Source organism: Carcharodon carcharias, chromosome 10 (genome assembly GCF_017639515.1).
Source record: "Carcharodon carcharias isolate sCarCar2 chromosome 10, sCarCar2.pri, whole genome shotgun sequence".
Taxonomy (NCBI): Eukaryota; Metazoa; Chordata; class Chondrichthyes; order Lamniformes; family Lamnidae; genus Carcharodon; species Carcharodon carcharias.
Window position 1 is genome coordinate 39,599,934 of NC_054476.1, and position 23,025 is coordinate 39,622,958.

General features: G+C 43.5%; 1 protein-coding gene across 1 annotated transcript; it reads left to right on the forward strand.

The window, feature by feature from the left end:
* The first annotated feature begins 2,934 nt into the window (after positions 1 to 2,934).
* LOC121283315 (dispanin subfamily A member 2b-like) lies at positions 2,935 to 5,714 on the forward strand. The gene is made up of 2 exons (XM_041197763.1): positions 2,935 to 3,196; positions 5,302 to 5,714. Exons 1-2 carry the CDS (start codon positions 2,987 to 2,989, stop codon positions 5,452 to 5,454), a joined length of 363 nt encoding a protein of 120 aa, XP_041053697.1. The 5' UTR covers positions 2,935 to 2,986; the 3' UTR covers positions 5,455 to 5,714.
* The last annotated feature ends 17,311 nt before the right edge of the window (positions 5,715 to 23,025 follow it).

The following is a 23,025-nucleotide window of genomic DNA, read 5'->3' on the forward strand; positions in this document are numbered from 1 at the left end:
GAACCAACCCAACTCAATCCCCTCCACAGCCCCCAGAGGCTTGACCCACCTCAATCCAATCCCCTTCTGACCTGATCTGACCCCCGACTCCCTTGCAGAACTGACCCTTCCCACCCTCACAGCAGCAACTCACCCTTCCCCACCCCCCCACCCCCCGTGACCCAACTGGACATCCACCTCTCCCCCTCCCCCCCACATGACCATCTCCCAACTGGGCTGGACCTCCCCCTTACCTCCGACAACCCCCCATCCCCGATGTCTAAACTCCCCACATCTCCCTGATGCCTGACCCTCTCACCGACTTTCAAAATTCCAACTCTCCCACCCCTAACTCCCAATGTCTAACCGTCCAACCTCACCTCAACCCTAATATCCGACACCCTCCACACCCCCGATATCTGACCCCCTTCACCCCCCGATGTCCAAACCCACGATGTATGACCACCTCCACCCCCACGATGTCCAATGCCTCTCCAAACCTCCTGATCTCTGACTCCCTGCCCCCCCATGTCCAATTCCCACCACCCCTGATGTCCGACCCCCCGATTCCCGACCACACTCATCCCCCCCCAGATGTCTGACTCCCCCCTGATGTCTAAACCGCCCCCCCCCCCACCCCACCCAATGTCCGACTCCCTTCCCAATTCCCCTGATGTCCGGCCACCTCATCCCACCTGATGGTCTGATACCCCAGATATCCAAACACCCCCCCACCGATGTCTGAACCCCTCACCTTCCTGATATCCGACCCCCCCACCCCCGCCCAACCCCTGATCCCTCACACCCTCCAAATCCTATCCACTTACCTTAGAGCCTTACCTTCTCTCTGCCCTGTCATTTTCAATGGAACCTTTAAACTTACCTGGTTTATGGCAGCTAGTGCCTTAAAAAAAGGGGTGTGTGTTTCTTCAATCCAACTCTGCTGGGCTGCGACACTGGGCTACGGAGACAGCTGTGCTGCCTGGATCTCACCAGCCTGAGTTGGAAAGCCGGGTGAGACAGGCAAGGAAGAAATTTCCCGTAAGTGATTGGGCACTGTGTGGCAAACCGTGCTGATTGCCATTCCAAGAAGTTATGGCTCATTACATTTCTCTGATGTTTGAATGCTGCTAATCCTAACTGTTACATTTACTTACTCTCGCTTTCCATTAAACACTTTTAATTTTGTAAGTACAAAATGTATAATTGTGAAATGTGAAAAGGTTTACTGTACAGCTCTGCTATGTGTTAAAATGTTTATGATGATAAAATAAGTACTTATTTCAAAACTGTTGTAAGGAAACCTTTATTACGGTAAAGCTTACTTTTTCCCAAGAATAAAAATGTGAATGAACCCGTAGTTGCAAAGCTTGTATATGTTCAGATTGGCCGTAACTGCAAAGGGAAGCTGAGAAAGGAAACTGACCTGCCCTGCACACCCCAACCCCCCCACCCCAGTTTGGAAGGAAATTAAAACTGAAACTGAGAATAGAAACCAAAACTTCTGAAAGAGATGGAAACTGATTGAAACATATAAAAGGAAACAGAGTCTTTTGAGTTCAGTGGATGATGATAATTCCAGTGGTGCAGTACAGGCAGGCTGGATCCAGAAGCTTACAATAAGTTAAGATACAGTTGCTGTAGTTGTTCCTGTTAGTTAAAAGTAACATTAGTGGATCGACACCATCCAGACCCTGTTGATGAGGTTTTGCAGATGTGTGCCATTTTTGGTGAAGACTGTGTCCGTGGAACTCATGTTGGTTGGCTGGGGATCAGGCTAAACCGTAGAAGAAGAGAAGCTGAAATTCTTTGTGAGGAAGACAGAATTTTGAAGAACTTTGCGATTAGATTACATTATGCTAAGTGGACTGCAGAGCCAATTCATAACATCTGTCTCAGTTGTAGGTTAATGTGTGATTTATAGTTTATAATGGATCACAATTTGCCTTTAGTTCATGTTTAAGCTATGTTGATTCTGGGTTTCAGACTACAGGAAGTTATCTAAAGTACTACTTTGCTTTGTTTGACTCCTGTATAATAAAAATTCTTCTGTTTAAAACTGTGAAATCTTATGGCTTCATTCTTTCAGTAAATAACAGGGATTTTGGATTTCTTCTTTGTTTTGTTTAAAGTTACTGGTCTCGACTGAGATCACATCAATAAATAAATTAACTCTAAGGTAAGACTAGATTAATTAATTAGTATAAAACAGCCAATTTGATAATATTACAATGTTCAATTAATCACATTTGGAGAATAAAATTCAAATTAAATAACAAGGGATAGAACACTAAAGGGGACTGAAATTTCCTCTAAATTAATATGTGACGAATATAGATATTAAGGGTTAAGTAAACACATTTAAGTTAACTCCCTATAAAATAGTGACAGTAGCTGAAAGGAAGTAGCTGATTAGTGAGTTCTAATTTCTTTAGTCTTAAGTTAATTTCTGTTATACCAGTTAATAGTCTAATAAAGAAAGAAAGGCACAGGAAGTTACCGGTGTCCTGGACAGAAAATGTGGTCAGATGGAGCAACTCGAGCTCCAGGTTTTGAATTTGCTGGGCGGCCATGGACATGATGGGCCGAATGGCCTCTTCCTTTGCGATAACCATTCTATCATTCTATGTTATCGCTGCATCAAGTGCGTTCAGCAACTCCTGAATGCCATGTGGAATGAATCAAAGATAGGCTTGTGCTGTTGGAGCCCTCTGGAGGAGGCCCTGATGGATCATCCGCTCGACCTTTCTATGTGGTCATACTTCAGCCTTGACCTTTGCCTCTGGGAATGTTACATACTGTGGGTGTATGACCTGCCTCTGGGTGGATTAACTCTCTCTCGAAATATTACTTGTCCCTGAGTCAATTCCCACTCTCTGGGGAGATTGCAAACTCAATCAGTTGGGTTGTTGGGGGTGGTTCAAGTCCCTCTCTCCGCCCCGCTTTATAAATTGCGGAGTCCAGAACGGTTCACAGTCAGTTTACTCTCACTGATGCTGGGTCTGAGATGGCGTACAGAGCCGATCAAGTGATTATGAATCCCGGCGCTTACCCGTACCAAGGACCAAAGCAGGACGGCCAGTCGGTCCAGACCACCGTCGTTACCATGGCCCCGAATGTGCTGTCAGTCCGGGACCACCTACCCTGGTCCATTTTCAACTTCTTCTACCTGAATTTCTGCTGCCTCGGTTTCGTGGCGCTGGTCTTCTCGGTCAAAGTGAGTGCGGGACTCGGGGACAAAGACCCGGGGAGGGGGACAGAGAGTCCTGGGAGGTCGGGGAAAACATTTGCAGGGTTATGGGGAAACAGCAATAAGTGGAACTAGGTGTGTTGCTCTTGCAGAGAGACGGCACGGACACGAAGGTACCAATGAGCTTTTATATTGTAACCATTTTATGATGGTACTGTGTTCCTTTAGTACTGATCCTACAAGAGGTCAGCATTCCCTCAGAACTGTACTGGTATGCCAGGCTAGATCTTTGTGCTCAAGTCCTGCAGTGGGACATGAACCTTCTGAGACAGAGTGTAGAGTCGCTGCTGAATGAGAGGTAGGTGAAAAAATCTTCGTCTGAACATTAATATCCCAAGTAGCCATATCTTATCACAAAACATTCCAGCTGAAACTTCATTCAGATAGTTCTCAACTGTAATAAACCAAATAGATTTAGCTTTCCAGATTATTTGAAATGTGTGCGATTTCACTGAATCATTTGTAATACATTCTACGTTTGTATTTTCTTGGCTGAATCGCTGGTAACTTCACTAATCTTCTTTCCGCACCCGCCCCCTCCCCACTGGGCTCCCTGTCAGACAATTTGCTCCTTTAATGGAGTCTCCCACATACACTGTGGAGTAGGATTGGGATGTTTCTTATCTTTTAAAACAAGAACACAATAAATGTTCCTTTCTTTTATTGTGAGAGATTTCTGAAATATGTTAGTTCTACACCAGTACAATAATTTCTGAGATTCTGTGTAAACCTTGCCAAGGAGCATCCAACATTTACAGCCCAGCATTTTGCCTCCAGTTTTTAAATTGAGATTTTTGACGATAAATTCACTTGCATTACCACCATAATATTTTTTGAAAGCTTTGAGTTACGGCAAACACTTTCAAATTGTGCAAACTGATTCCCTTTAGAGGTAGCAATGGAAGTTTGTCCTTAGAGGTTTGAGAAACAGTTTCCTTCCTTTGTCTGACTCAATGCCAGATTTTGCAAGAAAAAAATCATTGTTTAGTTCTTTTCACATACATGGCATGTGCCAAACCAGTTACAGATTAAATATAGAGATAAAAACAAAAATAAAAACAAAAAAAACTGCGGATGCTGGAAATCCAAAACAAAAACAGAATTACCTGGAAAAACTCAGCAGGTCTGGCAGCATCGGCGGAGAAGAAAAGAGTTGACGTTTCGAGTCCTCATGACCCTTCGACAGAACTTGAGTTCGAGTCCAAGAAAGAGTCCACTCTTTCTTGGACTCGAACTCAAGTTCTGTCGAAGGGTCATGAGGACTCGAAACGTCAACTCTTTTCTTCTCCGCCGATGCTGCCAGACCTGCTGAGTTTTTCCAGGTAATTCTGTTTTTGTTACAGATTAAATGTAGTTGATGTCGTAACTAAGTTATACAAAACAAGATCCCAGAAACAATAATGAAATAAATGACCAATCTGTTTAAGTGTTGTTGCAGAGGGGTAAATGGACACAGGAAAAAATCTGTGCTCTGCTTTCAGTCATATCATGGGATCTTTTATATCCTCCTGGAAGATCACACCTTTCTCAATACAACACTCCCTCATTAAATGTCAGATCAGATTAAGTTCCAAGTCCTGGGTGGAACCTGAAGCCTTGTTCTTAGAACAGCTGAGAATGATTGAAGTTAGCCAAGCTGACACTTGAAAAACTATTTATTTTAGTTTTAGCTTTATAGCAAAGACAAACCAAATTTTCACTTTAATATCACTGTAATAAGGGTTATTTTAAAGAACCAGTTATTTTGCTCTGTTTTGTCTTTCGATGTAAATTGTTTCTTCATTCCTTTGCTGGATTAAGAAATATTTTTGAGTTGAGTGTGACAAAATCCACTGGTATATGTTGCTGGAAATTACTGCGTTCAATATTCAAATGTTTTCCTGATTAAGAACACACATGAAACTGACAAGAGTGTGCCAACTTGAACAGTAAATGTTCCTTTACTGGAAAGCACCTTGCACAGACTATAACCTTTTCAAAGTTACCAGAACTTCAAGCACTGAATTGTAGTGTCCAGGTAGCATTAAGATTTTAAAATCTTATTGTATGAATCCACACTTGATTTCTTTTAGTCTAGAGATCGGAAAGTTGTGGGAGATGTGGAAGGAGCTCGGCAATATGCGTCTACAGCCCGAGCACTCAACATTGCTATTGCAGTGCTGGCCAGCCTTGCCTTCGCAATTTGCATTGTGTCGACACTTGTTATCGTGATAAATGCGAAGTGAATCCAACAACAACAACAATTCGTTATTACTCCGGAGGTTGGAATTAAGCCAATGAGTAGAAACATCTCATTTCAATGCTGGGAGCCTTTTTGCGTCTGAACTCTTTTCAACGTCTTGATCCACTCTATTATTGCTTCTTTCTATCTATAATGCCTATCTAGTGTTGGCATGCTTAAAGTGATCACCTAGCAGCAATACAGATTTCTTAAACTTAGCCAGAGTGTGGCCTTGATTGTATCAATAAAGAAATTGATGACAAATTGGGTCTCTTGGAGTTTAATGACAAGCTTCCTGTGTTCCTTGGGATAGCAAAAATAGCCTTGTACTTGCAACCACAAGGCATCAAATGGGCTTGTAGTTAACTGCACTCTGAAATTCTGTTCTTCAGTGAGAGTAGTGTACTTTGTCTGGCAAAGAGCAAATGTGAAACTTGATTTATAGTGTGTCAGTCAGTATCACAGGTCTGAGGGTCCTCAACATTCAGATTCTGCTAATTACGCTTTGGAGTTGCTTTGATACATCCTGGCATTAGTGCTTTGAATTAGTCTACTCAATAAATTAATTGAGTGCAGAGATGAGAGAAACTTTTCTCCTTGAAGGTTACAGGGCTCCAGGTAAGTACAGTGTCTGAATTGTGAGATGAAATGTGTGGAACTATCTGGATTTGGACCAATTGATCCTTTTCTATTTGATAAGTTCATATATCAACTGGGCTGAACAGATTTTATCAGTGTCAGAGGTTGAGGAGATCTGATTGAGGTGCTTGCAATGTAAGGGATTTTGATCGCTGCTCTGACTCATGCTCACTCATCAGTGAGACTGGAACTAAGGGGCTGAATCTGTAATGTCCTCCTCCCATACTTTGTAACTGTGAGACCGAGTTGTCCAATCTGACTGGAGGCATTTGGAGATTTGATAATTGGGCATCATGCTCATGGATTTGCATCAGCAGCTGACCTCAAGAATCAGGAGGTCACCTGTGAGTGGCTGTGAGTGTGGTGGAAGGGAGTGATGAGAATCTGAGGTGTGGGACAGGAAGAGATTCTGTGGGTGGGGAAGGATTCACAGCGGCACAACCAGAGGTAGGAGGAAAATTCCCCCAGTTATAACTAGTAAGTGATTGAAATCATACCATTAACTCTTAGCAATAATCCCTCATATCTTACCTATTACTAGTAAAATCCTATAACCCACTGCTACCCACAAACTCAGCAACAATCCCCAACACTTTTTAAGGCCTGGCCAGTCCTCAATTTTCACTCAGCCCTTAACCGGCTTCTGCTCCCACTCTGCATGTTTCTGTTGCTGGGCTCTGCAGAAATTATTGATCCCACATCCACCTCATCTCCCCATCTCCCTGTTCACTGAACCATGATTCCTGGGCTCTCCCTCTATCTCAAATTTCCTCAGTATCTGACACAAATGTAATCCAATTAAATGTTGTGCTTTTCATAGGCAATAGAATCCTGCGGTGCCTTTTATCTATCAGAGTAGTTTTACACTCAGAAAATTCAGTTTCAAACCTTTGCCAGTGACATTTGAAGTAAAATCTGTTTTAGAGCTTCATAAGGCAGAGCATACCCGAGTGAAACGCTTTCAGTATTGAGTAGGACAGCGATTCATTTCTTTTTAAACACAACCTGAATTGCTTACAGTTCATTCCCTTCTGATCTACACCAGATTCACCTGCTGGGGTGGGTGGGTAGGGGGATGTGGTTATTAAACAAAATAAGAAATATTTGAGGTGGGGGTGTTTGCTGACGACTGTAAAAGCAAGTTCTGGGGGTGGTTGTTGCTGGTGAGCATAAGAGCAGGCTGGGGCAGCAGGTGTTTCTGGTGACTATAAAAGCAGATATGTGGAGTTGTTAGTACCGAAAAGTGACACTTCAAATTTCTGGGGTGACAACTGAACCCCTGAAAATTCGTTCCAATGTCTCTTCATTATCTTTTGTCCAAATATCTATCTAATGTATTCATAAAGCTTGATATTGTTGCTTCTATTGTTGCTTCATCAGTAACAGAAAGAACTAACTCAGGCAGTACATTCTGCAGCCTCATAACTCTCTGTGCAAAGAGGCTTATCTTGCTCTCTGTCCTAATTTTCTTACAATTAATCTTAACTCAATGTCCTCTTATTCTACACCCCCGACTCATCATCAGTTGGAACCCAACTAGGAAACATGCTGTTCTAGATATAATGTTATGTAACAAAAAAGGACTAATTAATAATCTGGTTGTAAAAGAGTCTTTAGGGAAGAGTGACCATAATATGATGGAATTTTCCATTAAGTTTGAAAATGATGTAACTAGGGTTGTAAATCTAAACAAAGGAAATTATGAGGGGCAAGTTGGCTGTGGTAGGTGCGAAAATACATTAAAAGATATGATGGTAGGCAGTCAATGGCTAGTATTTAAAGAATTAATACATGGTTTACAACAGAAATACAACCCTTTGAGGCACAAAAACCCAACAAGAAAAATGAGTCAATCGTGGCTAACAAAGGAAGTTAAAAGGTTGGATTAGATCAAAGGAAGAGGCTTATAAAGTTGCCAAAAAAAGTAGTAAGCCTGAGAATTGGGAGCATTTTGGAACTCTCAAGAGTTTAGAAGAATCAGAGGTGATCTCATTGAAACCTATGAAATTCTTAAGGGGCTCAACAGGGTATATGCAGAAAGGATGTTTACCCTGATTGGGGGTCCAGAAACAAGGGACACTGTCTCAGTATAAGGGGTAAGCCATTTAGGACTGAGATGAGGAGGAATTTGTTTATTCAGAAGTTAGTGAATCGTTGGAATTCTTTACACAAGAGGGCTGTGAAAATTCAGTAATTGAGTATGTTCAAGACAGAGATCGATAGATTTCAAGATACTAATGACATCAAGCAGGTAGATGATCAGCCAACCATCTTCAGCTGCTTCATCGATGACCTTGCCTCTAACATAAGGTCAGAAATGGGGATGTTTGCTGATGATTCAGTATGTTCAGTACCATTCGCAGCTCCTCAGATACTGAAGTAGTCCATGTCCAAATGTGGCAAGACCTGTACAATATTCAGGCTTGGGCTGATGAGTGGCAAGTGACATTCATGCCACAGAAGTGCCAGGAAATGATTAACATCAACAAGAGAGAATCTAACCATCTTCCCTAACATTCAATGGCATTACCATCACTGAATCTCCCACTATCAACTTCTGGGTTACCATTGACCAGAAACTGAGCTGGACCAGTCATATAAATACTGTGGCTACAAGAGCAGGCCGTAGACTAGGAATTTTGTGAGTAACTCACCTCCTGACTCCCCAGAGTCTACCACCTACAAGGCACAAGTGTGATGGGATACTTTCCACTTGCCTGGATAAGTGCAGCTCCAACAATACAGTCAACATTCAAGAATTGAGGTGCTCAACCAGGACAAAGTAGTCCACTTGATTGGCACCCTATCCTCCAAGTTAAATATCCACACCCTCGACCACTGATGCACAGTGGCAGCAGTGTATACTATATACAAGATGCATTGCAGCAACTCACCAAGGATCCTTCAACAGCACCCATCAAATCCTTGACCTCTACCACCATGAAGGACAAGAGTGGCAGGTGCATGGGAACACCACCACCTGCAATTCCATGCACAATCCTGACTTGGAGCTATATCATTGTTCATAATCCTGGATTAAAATCCTGGAACTCCCTAACAGTACTGTAGGGTACCTGCACCAAATGAACTGTAACAGTTCAAGAAGGCAGCACACCATCGCCTTCTCAAGGGCAATTAGGAATGAGCAATAAATGCTGGCCTAGCCAGTGATGCACACATCCCAATAAAGAACTGAGGTTGTGACTGGCCCATATAGCTGGGTTACAATAGGGTGAAATTTAATCCTCATTTTACCCATGTTCTGGATGATTTCGGTCTATTTCATGCTGACAGTAGATGCTTGAGATGTGTGTTTGTGTGTGTGCACATATAGGTTCCTGTATTAACATTCCTCACCTTGACCACATAATACATTACAAAATAAGGTGCCAAATTTCTGTGAGTGCTGTTCCAATGACCCACCAGTGAGAGTTCAGCAAAGATATGGTCTAAACAGCCATTTATTATTATTACTAGTCATTGAGGTAAGATCTCCTCTACGCTTGAGAGTGGAAGAGCTCCTGTGAAAATTTTAATTTTGGTCCTAAGTTTTACAGAAATTGATCCATAGGAAATAATAAATAATATCAACTGATGAATGTATTAGTACTGTGGTTCCACTCCACCTCTGCTGTACTGTGGTCTGGATCTCTCTCCCTCTCACAGTCTGCAGTCAGCATTGTGTTGCCTTTAATTGTTCACTCACTCACTATGAATACAAAGGGCAGAATCATACCCGCCATGTGGTGGCAGCGTTGACGGTGGGCAGGACTGGGGGTGTTAGCCAGAATCCACGGAATTAGAAACTAAAGTTGGATTTAAAGCAGCAAGTTGGGCTGCCTTGGGTCTCCAAAGCCACCTTGCGGTCGACAGCTGCCCAAATAACAAAGAAACATGGCCGGGTGCAAGATGAAACTCCACTCCAGAAAGTTTCCCAGATCACCTTGGAAATCACAGAAATACAGGACCAAAGCCGCCCCAGGAGGAAACAGTACAGGACGCGGGACAGTCAACTACATTACGGACGAACCCCTAAAAAACGGGACTGCTGCTTGGTCACCATGGTCTCACCTGTTTCTGAAACAAAATCAGAAAATGCTGGAAAAACTCAGCATCTGTAGAGGGAAAGACAAAGTTAACATTTCGAGTCCAAATGGCTTTTCTTCAGAGCTAAAGGGAAGTAAAAATGTGATGAAATATATACTGTTGAAGGGGGGGGAGTGAAGCAGGTGAAGCTGGATAGAAGGCCAGTGATAGGTGGAGACAAAGGAGAGATTGACAAAGATGTTATGAACAAAAAGGCAAAGGGGTGTTAATGGTAGTGGTACTGGCTAAAGGAGGTGCTGATGGTGGCATTAAGGTCAGAAAGCAGAATGTGATAATAGCCCATCTCGCTCTCTGCTTCTGATTCACCTCCCAGCCTCCTACACTCGAACTCAAGGAGCCGCTGCCCAAACCCCCAGGGATCAGCTGACCAACCTTTCAATCTCCCCGTCCACAAGGAAATAACTTGAAACAAAGCAAGTTCATCTCCTGAGGAAGTATTGTCCAGAAATATAGCAGCAGGAGGATTGGGAATGGCCGGGATTTTCCAGCCCCACCGCAGCGTGTCCCCGGCAGTGGATGCGGTGAGCCATTCAAATCTCAGAAAACCTCAGCAGGGTCATACAGACTCGAAACGTTAACCCTGTTTCTTTCCCCACAGATGCTGTCAGACCTGCTGAGCTTTTTCCACCATTTTCTGTTTTTGTTTCAGATTCCCCGCATCCGCAATATTTTGCTTTTAACCATTCAAAAGGGGAGGTGGTGGCATAATGGTATCGTCACTGGACTAGTATTCCAGGGACCCAGGGCAATGCTCTGGGAACCATTCGAATCAGGGGAATTGGAATCAAACACAGGTTCAACCACAACTGGAACATTTGCAAACAATTCTGGAATATGTCTTTAGGGAATATGTCAAGGTCTTGGGGAGGGTAGGAGGTTTACCAGAAGAGATGAGGGACTTCTTTACATGGAGACACATGAGAATCGGTGAACATTCTCAGAGAAGAGATTAAGGGGCGATTTCACAGAACCATAGTGCGGTATTTTATGGCCCTGTTGTAGGAGGGGCGGAGCAGTAAAATGCAGCGGGCCATTCAAAAGTCCATTGACTTCTGCAGGACCAGAACATCCAATCAGCGGGAGGGACCGTAAAATTCCACTCATAGAATAGTTACAGCAAAGGAGGAAGCCATTTGGTCTGTTCTGTTCATGTGGACTCTCTGCCAGAGCAACTCAGCAGTCCTGCTCCCTCATCTTTTGCCCATAACACTGCAAATTGTTTCTCTACTGGTACTCATCCAATTCCCTGTTGAAGGCCACAATTGAATCTGTCTCCAGCACCCCCTCAGGCAGTACAACACAGGTCCTAATCACTTGCTGTTTAAAAAATATCTTCACCCAGTGACTTTTGGCTCTCTGGCTTCTCTTTCCACCAATAGGAACAGTTTCTCCCTATCTACTTTGTCTTGACCCATCATGATTTTGGACACCTTCATCAAACCTCCTCTCAGCCTTTTCTTCTCTAAGGAGAATAGCCCCAGTTTCCCCAGTCTATCCACATAACTGAAGTCCCACATCCATGGGATTATTTTTGTAAATCTTTTTTGCACCCACTTTAAAGCTTCAACATCCTTCCTAAAGTATTGTGCCCAGATTTGGACACAATACTCCAGTTGAGGCAGAATCATTGTTTTATAAAGGCTCAGCATACTCTATGCCTCTATTTTTAAAATAGAGGATCCATATGCCATTTTAAGAACATTCTCCACCTGTCCTGCCATCTTCAATAGATTGTGCATAAATATGTCCAGACATTTCTCTTCCTGCTCTTTCTTTAGAATTATATCCTGTATTTTATATTGCCTCTCCTTATTCTTCCTCCCAAAATGTATCACTTTACTCTTCTTTCACCACCTGTCTATGTCCTCTTGAAGTCTAAAACTATCATAGAATCAGTCATAATAGTGCAGAGGAGGCTATTCTGTCCAGTGTGTCCATGCCAGCTCTCTATTGAATCATTGGTTGAGCCTGTAGCCCTGCAGGTTTATTGCCTCAAGTGCCAATCCAAGTTCCTTTTGAAATCATTGATCAACTCTGCTTTTACTACCCTCATAGGAAGTGAGATCCAAGTAATTACTTGCTGCATTAAAAAGTCCTTCCTTCATTCCACTTCATCTCTTGCCCAAAACCTCAAATTGGTGTCCTATAATCCTTATACCATCAGCTAATGGGAATGGATTTTCTTTGTCTATCTTTTCCAAACCTCATAATCTTATACACCTCAATCAAATTACCCTTAAGTTCTTTTGCTCTGAAGAGAGTACCCTAGATACTCCGAACTAACTTTGTAGCTAAAATCCTACATCTTTGTACAACTGTTCCCTGGTGCATTCCCCATGGCAATGCCTCGACCAATCAGAGTCAACTTGGTTTTTTTGAATTTAAACAAAAGTTTTGGCGTAATGGTTCCCTGATTCATTCTCCATGGCAACACTTTGACCAATCAGAGTCCACTTGCCAACCAATCAGTGCCCTTTATCTCATGCAATAAAGATTGTTATTCCCTTTGAAATTTGGTATTCTTGTGACTGTGCTGATGGGTTCAAGATGAAATGCTTCGACAGCATGTCCATATTTCAGCATATCCTGGGAAATCTCCTCTACATCCTCTCAGGACCTCACAACCTCCCTAAAATGTGATCAGAATTGGATGCAGTATGTTAGCTGTGGCCTAACCAGAGTTTTATAAAGGTTCAGCTTTATTCCCCTGCTTTTGTACCAAATGGCTCTATTTATGAAGCACAAGGTGCCATACAGTTTCTACTTCCTCAATATGTTCTGTTGCCTTTAAAATTCTATGCACAGGAATTCCCAGGTACCTCACAATCCACACACTCTTAGAACAGTGTCATTGAGCTTAAAAACAAAAAAACTGCGGATGCTGGAAATCCAAAACAAAACATTCATTGATGACTTATATTGCCTATCTCTATTTCTTCTGTCAAATGCAGCACTTCACACTTCTCTGTATTAAATTCCATTTGCCAATTGTCTGCCCATTCTGCTAGCCTATCTATGCCATGTTGCAGTTGAATGGTATCACCCTCACTGTTTGCCACACCCACAAGGTTGGTAACATTTGCAAATTTTGAAATTTTATGCCGTATTTCAATATTGATGTCATTTAAATGTATCAAAAAAAGTAGTGGTCCTAATACTGACTCTTGGAGAACACTAGTGTCTACCATCCTCCAGTCTGAAAAATAGCCATTTATCACGACTTCACTATTTTCTGTCCTTATGTCCATTATTTTTTAATCAAAGCTAACACTGACCTTCCCATTTCCATGAACCTCACTTTTGTTAACCAGCGTTTTATGTGATACTTTGTCAAACGCCTTCTTAAAATTCATATACACTGCATCCATTGTTTTCACTTCATCAATCATCTGTTTGTCTTCATCAAACTATTCAATTACAATAGTCAAACCTGAGTTGCCTTTTGCAAATTCGTGTTGTCTCTCCTTAATTAAGTTAAACCTCTCCAAGTGCCTTTGATTTTTTTCCCCCTGATTATTATTTCTTCAACTTTACCTACCAGTAATGATGAACTGACCAGCCTATAGTTACTAGGAATGTCTTTACACCCATTCTTAAATAAGGGCGTCACATTTTCCACTCTACAATCCTCTGGCAGCCCTCCCCTTTCTAAAAAAGATTGGAAAATTATGGCAAGCTTTTACGCTATTGCCACTCCCAATTTCTTTAATAAGCTGGGATACAAGCTATTCAAACCAGGTGACTGTCCACTCTAAACATGGCCGACCTTTCCACTACTTTCCACCCATCAACTTCCACCCCACCCTTTACCCCAAACATTTCCACTTCTAGCAATATTTTGTCAGCACCTTCATACTTAGTAAACACCAATACAAAAGGCTCATTAAGTGTTTTAGATATTCCCTGCACCTCTAAGTATACATCACCCTCATTGTCCCTAACAGATCCCACCCCACCCCACCCTGTCTGTTTCCTATTTATATGCTGGTAGAATAATGTTGGGTTTCCTTTTATGTTAACTAACATTTTGTTCTCAAATTCTCTCTTTATCAGTCTCATTTTCCTCTTCAATTCCCCTCTCAAATTAATGTTATTGACCTGGTTGTCAGGTCAAATATTTACCTGACATGTATCATACATCCACCTTTTTTGTTTAATCATATTGCCTATCTCCCTCATCATCAAAAAGCCCTGACTTTGTTTTTTAATTCAAGCATGGGCTGTGGGTGTTGCTGGCCAGGCAAGCATTTATTGCCCATCCGTAATTGCCCTTGAGAAGGTGGCAGTGAGCTTCTTGAATCGCTGCAGTCCATGGTTTTTTTTATTCATTCACAGGATGTGGGGTTCTCTGGCTGGACCAGCATTTATTATCTATTCCTAGTTGCCCTTGAGAAGGTGGTGGTGAGCTGCCTTCTTGAACCACTGCAGTCCAAGTATTGTAGGTACACCCACAGTGGTGTTAGGAAGGGAGCTCCAGGATTTTGACCCAATGACAATGAAGGAACGACGATATATTTCCAAGTCAGGATGGTGAGAGACTTAGAGGGGAACTCCCAGGTGGTGGTGTTCCCATCTGTCTGCTGCCCTTGTCCTCCTAGATGGTAGTAGTCATGGGTTTGGAAGGTGTTGTCTAAGGAGCCATGGTGAGTTCCTACAGTGCATCTTGTAGATGGTATACACTGCTGCCACTGTACGTCAGTGGTGGAGAGAGTGAATGTTTGTGGGTGTGGTGCCAAACAAGCGGACTGCTTTGTCCTGGATGGTGTCAAGTGTTGTTGGAACTGCACTCATCTAGGCAAGTGGAAAGTATTCCATCACACTTCTAATTGTGCCTTGTCGATGGTGGACAGGCTTTGGGGAATCAGAAGGTGAGTTATACGCCACAGGATTTCCAGCCTCTACTCTGCTTTTGTAGCCCTACTATCTCAGTCTCCTCCTCAGGTCCTCAGCATCACAGATGCCAGTCTTTAGCCAGTTCGATTCACTCCATGTGATATCATGAAATGGCTGAAAGCACTTGATATAGCAAAAGCTATGGGCCCTGAAAACATACCAGCAATAGTACTGAAGACTTGTGCTCTAGAATGAGCCACACCCATAGCCTAGCTGTTCCAGTACAGCTACTTCACTGGCATCTACCTGACAATGTGGACAATTGCTCAGGTATGTTCACAAAAAGTGGGGCAAATGCAACCTGGCCAATTACTGGCCCATCAGTATACTCTCAATCATCAGCAAAGTGGTGAAAGGTGTTGTAAACAGTGCTATCAATTGAAGCTTACACAGCAATAACCTGCTCACTGATGCTCAGTTTGGGTTCCACAAGGCTCCTGATTTAATTACAGCCTTGGTCCAAATGGACAAAAGAGATGAACTCAAGAGGTGAGATGAGAGTGACTGCCCTTGACATGAAGGAAACATTTGACTTAGTGCACATTAAGGAGCCCTAACAAATTAAAGTCAATTTGAATCAGGGAAAAAACTCTCCACCTGGTGCAGTCATACTCATGTTACTGAAGGACCGTCATGAATAGTCCCGGGCTGTGGTTAACATAAATTGCTGGAAACAAAACTCCAGGAACTTTCAAACATTTATGGAATATATAAAAAAATATGTACAAGGATAGATAAGCACAAGGCTCTTTCCAGAACCATCTCTCTCTGAGCTCTAGTCACATGTGTTCTGACATCACTAATGATGTCTATTAGCTATTAGTATAATAACTATTAACCCTTTATGTTTCAATTGCTTTTCACTTATCAGTTCAAGCCTGGATGTTGTCCAGATCTTGCTGCATATGGACACAGACTGTTTCAGTATCTGAGGAGCCTTGAATGATCGTGGACACTGTGCAATCATCAGCCCAACTTCTGACATTATGATAGAGGGATGGTCATTGGTGAATCAGCTGAAGATAGTTGGGCCTAGGACAATACTGTAAAGAATTCCTGTAGCAAAATCCTGGAGACATGAACAAATACAACCATCTTCCTTTTTGCTAGGTATGACTCCAACTAGTGACAATTGCCCCCTCCCTTCCCCCCCCCCACATTGACTTCAAGTTTGCTGGGCTCCTAGATACCACACTCAGTTAAATGTTGCCTTAATGTCAAGGACAGTCACTCTCACCTCACCTCTGGAATTTAGTTCTTCGGTCCACATTTAGGCCAAGGTTGTAGTGAGGCCAGGAGTTGAATTGTTCTGACAGAACCCAAACTGAGCAGATTATTGTTGAGTAAGAGCCTCTTGATAGCATTGTTGGCAGAAACCTACCATTATTTTGCTGATGATCGAGAGTACACTAGTGGATCATTAATTGGCCAAATTTAATTTGTCCTGTTTTTCTTGGACAGAACTATCTGGGTAATTTTCCATGTTGTTGGATAGTGTTACAGCATAGTTGGGCTAGGGATGCAGTTAACTCTGGAGAATAAGTCTTCATTACTACAGCCGGGGTACTTGCCAGACAAAAGGAGGCCCAGGGTTCAGAGTAGAGCAGAACAGAAGGAGAGGCCTGGGGATCGGAGTGGTGCAGCACAGAAGGAAAAACCTGGGGATCGGAGTGGAGCAGCACAGAAGGAAAGGCCTGGGGATTGGAGTGGAGCAGCACAGAAGGAAAGGACTGGGGATTGGAGTGGAGCAGCACAGAAGGAAAGGCCTGGCGATTGGAGTGGAGCAGCACAGAAGGAAAGGCCTGGGGATTGGAGTGGAGCAGCACAGAATGAAAGGCCTAGGGATTGGAGTGGAGCAGCACAGAAGGAAAGGCCTGGGGATTGGAGTGGAGCAGCACAGAAGGAAAGGCCTGGGGATCGGAGTGGTGAAGCACAGAAGGAAAGGCCTGGGGATCGGAGTGGGGCAGCACAGAAGGAGCGTTCAGTTACAGGGTTCAATTAATTAATCAGATATAAGTGGATAAAGTTTAAATTCATAGAATCATAGAATGGTTGCAGCACAGAAGGAGGCCATTGAGGCCATCATGTCTGTGCTGGCCCTCTGAAGGAACAATTCACACAGTACCTCACTCCTAGCTTTCGCCTGTAGTCCTGCACATTTTTTCTTTCCAGATAATAATCCAATTCCTTTTTTAATGCCTCACTTGAATCTGCCTCCACCACACTCTCAGCTAGTGCATTCCAGTTCTTAAACAATCACTGTGCGAAAAAGTTTCTCTTCATTTGCCATTGCTTCTTTTAGCAATTACCTTAAATCTGTGTCCTCTGGTTCTCTATCCTTCCACCAATGAGAACAGTTTCTCTCTATCTACTTTGTCCCAACCTCATGATTTTGAATACCTCCAGCAAATCTCCTTTCACCATTCTCTCCTCAAAGGAGAACAGAACCAAATTCTCCAATCTATCTACATATTGGAAGTTCACCATTCCTAGTACCATTCTTGTGAATCTTCTCTGCACCCTCTCCAATGTCTTCCTAAAATGTGGCGCCCAGAACTGAACACAATACTCCACTTGATGCCAAACCAGCCATTTCTTGATATCACGCGGAGTGAATTGAATTGGCTAAAGATTGGGAACTGTGATGTTGGGGACCTCATGCAGAGGCCAAGATGGATCATCCACTCAGCACTTCTGGCTGAAGATGGTTGCAAATGTTAAGCCTTGTCTTTTGCTGTGATGTGTTGGGCCAGCTTATCATTGAGGATGGGGATATTTGTGGAGGCTGCTCCTCTGGTTAGCTGCTTAATTGCCCACCACTATTCACAACTGCATAAGGCAGGACTGCAGAGCTCAGATTTGATCCATTGGCTATGGGACCGCGTAGCTCTGTCTATCACATCCTGCTTCCATTGTTTGACACACAAGTAGCCCTGTGTTGTAGCTTCTCCAGGTTCACACGTGATATCAAGAAATGGCTGAAGGCTCAATTGAATCTGCTCTGAAAAGGCTCTGGGCCCTGACAATATTCCGGCAATACAACTGAAGACTTGTGCTCCAGAACTTTCCGTGCTCCTAGCCAAGCTGTTCCGGTACAGCTACAACACTGGCATCTAACCAGCAATTTGGAAAATTGCCCATGTAGGTCCTATACACAAAAAGCAGGACAAACACAACCCGGCCAATTACTGCCTCGTCAGTATCCTCTCGATCATCAGTAAAGGGATGGAAGGGGTCATCAACAGTGATATCAAGTGGCATTGTTTAGCAATAAACTGCTCACAAAATGCTCAGTTTGGGTTCTGTCAGGGCCACTCAGCTCATGACCTCATTACAGGCTTTCTTCAAACATGGATAAAAAGACTGAACTCCTGAGGTGAGGTGAGAGTGACTGCCCTTGGCATCAAGGTAGCATTTTACTGTGTGGCATCAATTGCGCAAGCAAAACTGGAGTTAATGGGAATCAGGGGGAAACTCTCCGCTGGTTAGGTTGATACCTAGCACAAAGGAAGATGATTGTGATTGTTGGAGGTCAATCATCTCAGTTACAGGACATCCTCAGGGTAATGTCCTTGGCCCAATCATCTTCAGCTGCTTCATCAATGACCTTCCCTCCATCATAAAGTCAGAAGTGGGGACGTTCACTGATGATTGCACAATGTTCAGCACCACTCGTGTCTCCTCAGATACTGAAGCAGCCCATGTCCATATGCAGCAAGACTTAGACAATATCCAGGCTTGGGCTGACATGTGGCAAGTAACATTCATGCAACACAAGTGCCAGGCAACAAGAGAGGACTTAACCATCACCCCTTGACATTCAATGGCATTACCATTGCCAAATCCCCCACTATCAACATCCTGGGGATTACTATTGACCAGAAACTGAACTGGACTAGCCATGTAGCCGTGTCTACAAGAGCAGGTCAGAGTCTCGGAATCCTGCAGTTGAAGGCACTGGGCCCTGACAACATTCCGGCAATAGTATTGAAGACTTGAGCTCCAGAACTAGCTGCACCCCTAACCAAACTGTTCAGGTACAGCTACAATTCTGGCATTTACATGGCAATATGGAAAATTGTCCAGGTATGCCTGTCCAGAAAAAACAGGACAAATCCAACCCAACCAATTTCTGTCTCAGGCTACTCTTAATCAGCAGCAAGTGATGGAAGAGGTTATTGACAGTTCTATCGAGCAGCATGAACTCAGCAATAACCTTCTTACTGACACTGAGTGTTGGTTCCATCAGGGCCACTCAGTTCCTGATATCATTACAGCCTTGGTCCAAACATGGACAGAAAAGAGTTGAACTCCAGAGATGAGGTGAGAGTGACTGCTCTTGACATCAAGGCAACATTTGACCAAGTGTGGCATAAAGGAGCCATAGCAAAACTAGAGTCAATGGGAATCCGGGAAAAACTCAGGTGTCATACCTAGCACAAAAGAAGGTGGTTGTGGTTGTTGGAGGTCAGTCATCTCAACTCCAAGATATCAGTGCAGGAGTTCCTCAGATTTGTGTTCTCGGCCCAACCATCTTCAACTGCTTCATCAATGACCTTCCTACCATCATTGCATCAGAAGGGGGATGTTCAATGATGATTGCACAATGTTCATTATTATTCATGACTCCTCAGATACTGAAGCAGTCTGTGTCCATATGCAGCAAGACCTGGACAATATCGGCTTGGGTTGACCAATGGCAAGTAACATTTGTGCCACACAAATGTCAGGCAATGATCATCTCCAACAACAGAGAATCCAACCACCTTGCCTTGACATTCAATGGCGTTACCATCACTGAATCCCGCAGTATCAACATCCTGGGGGATACCATTGACCGGAAACTGAACAGGACCAGCCATATAAATACCATGGTTACAAGAGCAGTTTATAGGCTTGGAATTCTGTAGCGAGTAACTTACCTCCTGGCTCCAGAAAGCTTGTCCGCCATCTACAAGGCACAAGTCAGGAGTGCGGGTACAGCTCCAGTACCACTCAAGATGCTTGACACCATCCAGGATAAAGCAGCCCGCTTGATTGGCACCACATCCACAAACATTCACTCCCTCCACCACCAACATACAGTGACAGCAGTGTGTACCATCTACAAGATGCACTGCAAGAACTCACAAAGGATCCTTAGACAGCACCTTCCAAACCTACGACCACTACCATCTAGAAGCACAAGGGCAGAAAATACATGGGAGCACCACAAACTGCAAGCTCCCCTCCAAGCCACTCACCATCTTGACTTGGATATATATCACCATTCCTTCACTGTCATGGTTCACCAGCAGGCATGCGCTCTGACCACCCCTGGCCCTGGAGGACCACCGAGCTTCTGTTGCACCTGCGTCACACCTGCTCTCTGAAGCAGGCACCAGCGCAGATACGAGCACCTCAGCGGACATTATATCAGTGGCTATTATCTCTGTGCACATTGGTGAGGGCACTTCACACTCACTTGAGGTGCAGGCGGAGGCAGAGAGCACCCAGGGCGCCGGCAGTTGGAGGGCTGCTGGGGACCAGGGCGATGCTCGTCAAAGGCTGATGATGAGCCTCTGGAGTTGTCCATTAGGCGGCAGATGCTGGATGGCCAGCAAGATGTGTAGGAGGATCTGGCGGAGATCCATGAGGGTATGTGTGCCATGGTCTCTGTGATGGAGGAGCCCATGTGGAGCATCAGCACTGCGTTGACCCTCATGGCCGAGCGCACTGCCTCCTCCATTGAGAGAGACTGGCGACTTTCATTGAGAGGCAGCTCCAGGGACAGAATCAGGGGTTCCTGGGGTTGCGCTCAGACCTGCAAGCCTTCACACAGGCACTGACCTCAGGTGGTCAGTGCCCACGTGGGAGATGGATGAGGTACCCAGTATCCCGGCTAGGTGCCCATCCATCAATGGTGAGTAGGGAGGTCCAGAGCGACCTCACATTGGTGCACAAGCTGCCTGTCACCTCTGTGGGCTCCCCTCAGGTCTCCTCCATCCCTCTGCTGGTGACCAGGCTGCGGCAACTGGGGAGATCTCAGCCATGGCATTGGCTGCTCCCTCCCAGGCGGGGCCAGCACAGTCTCCACTGGCCAGAGGATGACCGCCAAGGTCATCGAGGCCAACAAGACAGCAGAGTCAGCAGGCTGTCTGCAATGCCAGTGCCATCAAGGAGGGAGCACCTAGATGTAGCACTCACAAATGTAAGTTAAAGGCACCATGAGTACAAGAAGGACAGGTTACGGGTGATTTTATGTTCATTTATGTTTATTTTATGTATAATGATCTGAGGTTGAAGACCAGAAATGTTTATGTAAATATTATTAAACTTTCATTTGCCATTGCTTCTTTTGGATGGGGATATTTATGGAGCTTCTTCCTTCAGTGAGTTGTTTAATTGTCCACCACCATTCACGACTGAATGTGGCAGGACTGCAGAGCTTAGGTCTGATCCGTTGGTTAAGGGATCGCTTAGCTCTGTCTATCACTTGCTGCTTATGCTGTTTGGCACACAAGCAGCCCTGTATTATAGCTTCACTGGGCTGGCACCTCGTTTTTAGGTATGCCTGGTGCTGCTCCTGAAATGCCCTCCTGCACTCTTCATTGAACCAGGGTTGATCCTGTCTTGTTATGGTGTCATGAAGCTATTAATATATATATTTTATAAAATGTTTTTCTCTTAAAATAGAGGTTTAGTCTGTGGATATGTCTTAATTGGATTAAAGCCAGCTAGACTGGGTGCTTTGATGGTACTAGTTTTGATATGTAAGGGAGATAGTGTGCATTTGCATTTTTTTAATAGACCATTCAAAAAGTGGGGTGAAAATTAATGCCTATCTAGCAGATACCAAGCCATATGTTTGTATTACTAATATAGTTGGTAGAGTTTTATTGTTAGAGAGGTTTAGTTCAGAGGTTGTTGATACAATGAGAATTAACATTAAATGGGAGTGGTAGGTAATACAAGACAACCGTTTTGGGTGTGCAGAGTAGAGGTAATGCAAGATTGAAAAGGCAGCTGTAAGACTCCAACTGGCTCCACAGCAACCAATGTGAAAGGAACCTCATTTTAAATTTGTAAAGTGAAAATGCTTTGCCTGGTATCTGGTTAAGTCTATGGGTTGCTGTTGCCTTAATGGGGATTAGTTTGGGAATTTATTCAAAGTTATGATAGTAGTAACTTGTAACCATGTGTAGATATAACTTTAACCTGTGTAAATTAATAAAATGTTTCACTTAGTTTAATGTAAAACCTCAAGAACTGGTGGTCTGATTCCTGAATTTAGGGTCGCATCTCAAACATCACACTTAAAATTATAGGTTATGACAGTTATTTAAAGTTTCCCTCTGGGATTTTTAAACTCCGCTTTATCAACTGCATCAGTCATAATAGATGGCTCTTCAACAATTTTAAGTATATGTTTTGAATAATCAGGAAGAGACATTCATTCACACTGACCATAATCCACTGGTATTTTGGAAAAGTTCTGCATGAATAAAAGTGTGAGTGAAGCTATGGTTGCAAAGCTTGTATTTTTTGAAATCATGAAGAATTTTTGCTAGATTTGTTCATTGAGTTGGGATAAGATTCTACTTTTACCAATTCCTGCTCCGTTGTAATTTGAATTATCTTCATCTAAATCGCTTGTTCACTTCGACATCCTTCTTGATGAAGCTACTAACAAATGCAACTGGCTCAAATCAAAATCTAGAGCAAAATAAAGAAGGTTTCTGCTTTGCTGTTGGATTTTCACCATTGTCATAAATGGATCTTTAGTTCATTGTGCTGCCAGGTATTAACTCATATGATCCTATGTTTCCTTCTGCCATTCGAAAAGGCTTTCTTTCAGCCCCCAACTGAAAAGAGAGACCAAAACAAAGGGAAACTGATAAACGCCATTGACCTTCCCAGTTTTTAATGAAACTAAGACTGAAATGGAGAATGGAAA

What these genes read in the sequence shown, in the direction of transcription:
- LOC121283315 (XM_041197763.1), top strand. Translation starts at nt 2,987, where the DNA reads ATGGCGTACAGAGCCGATCAAGTGATTATGAATCCCGGCGCTTACCCG. An exon ending in CGCTGGTCTTCTCGGTCAAA is followed by an intron (nt 3,197 to 5,301) that starts GTGAGTGCGGGA and finishes GATTTCTTTTAG; the next exon opens with TCTAGAGATCGGAAAGTTGT.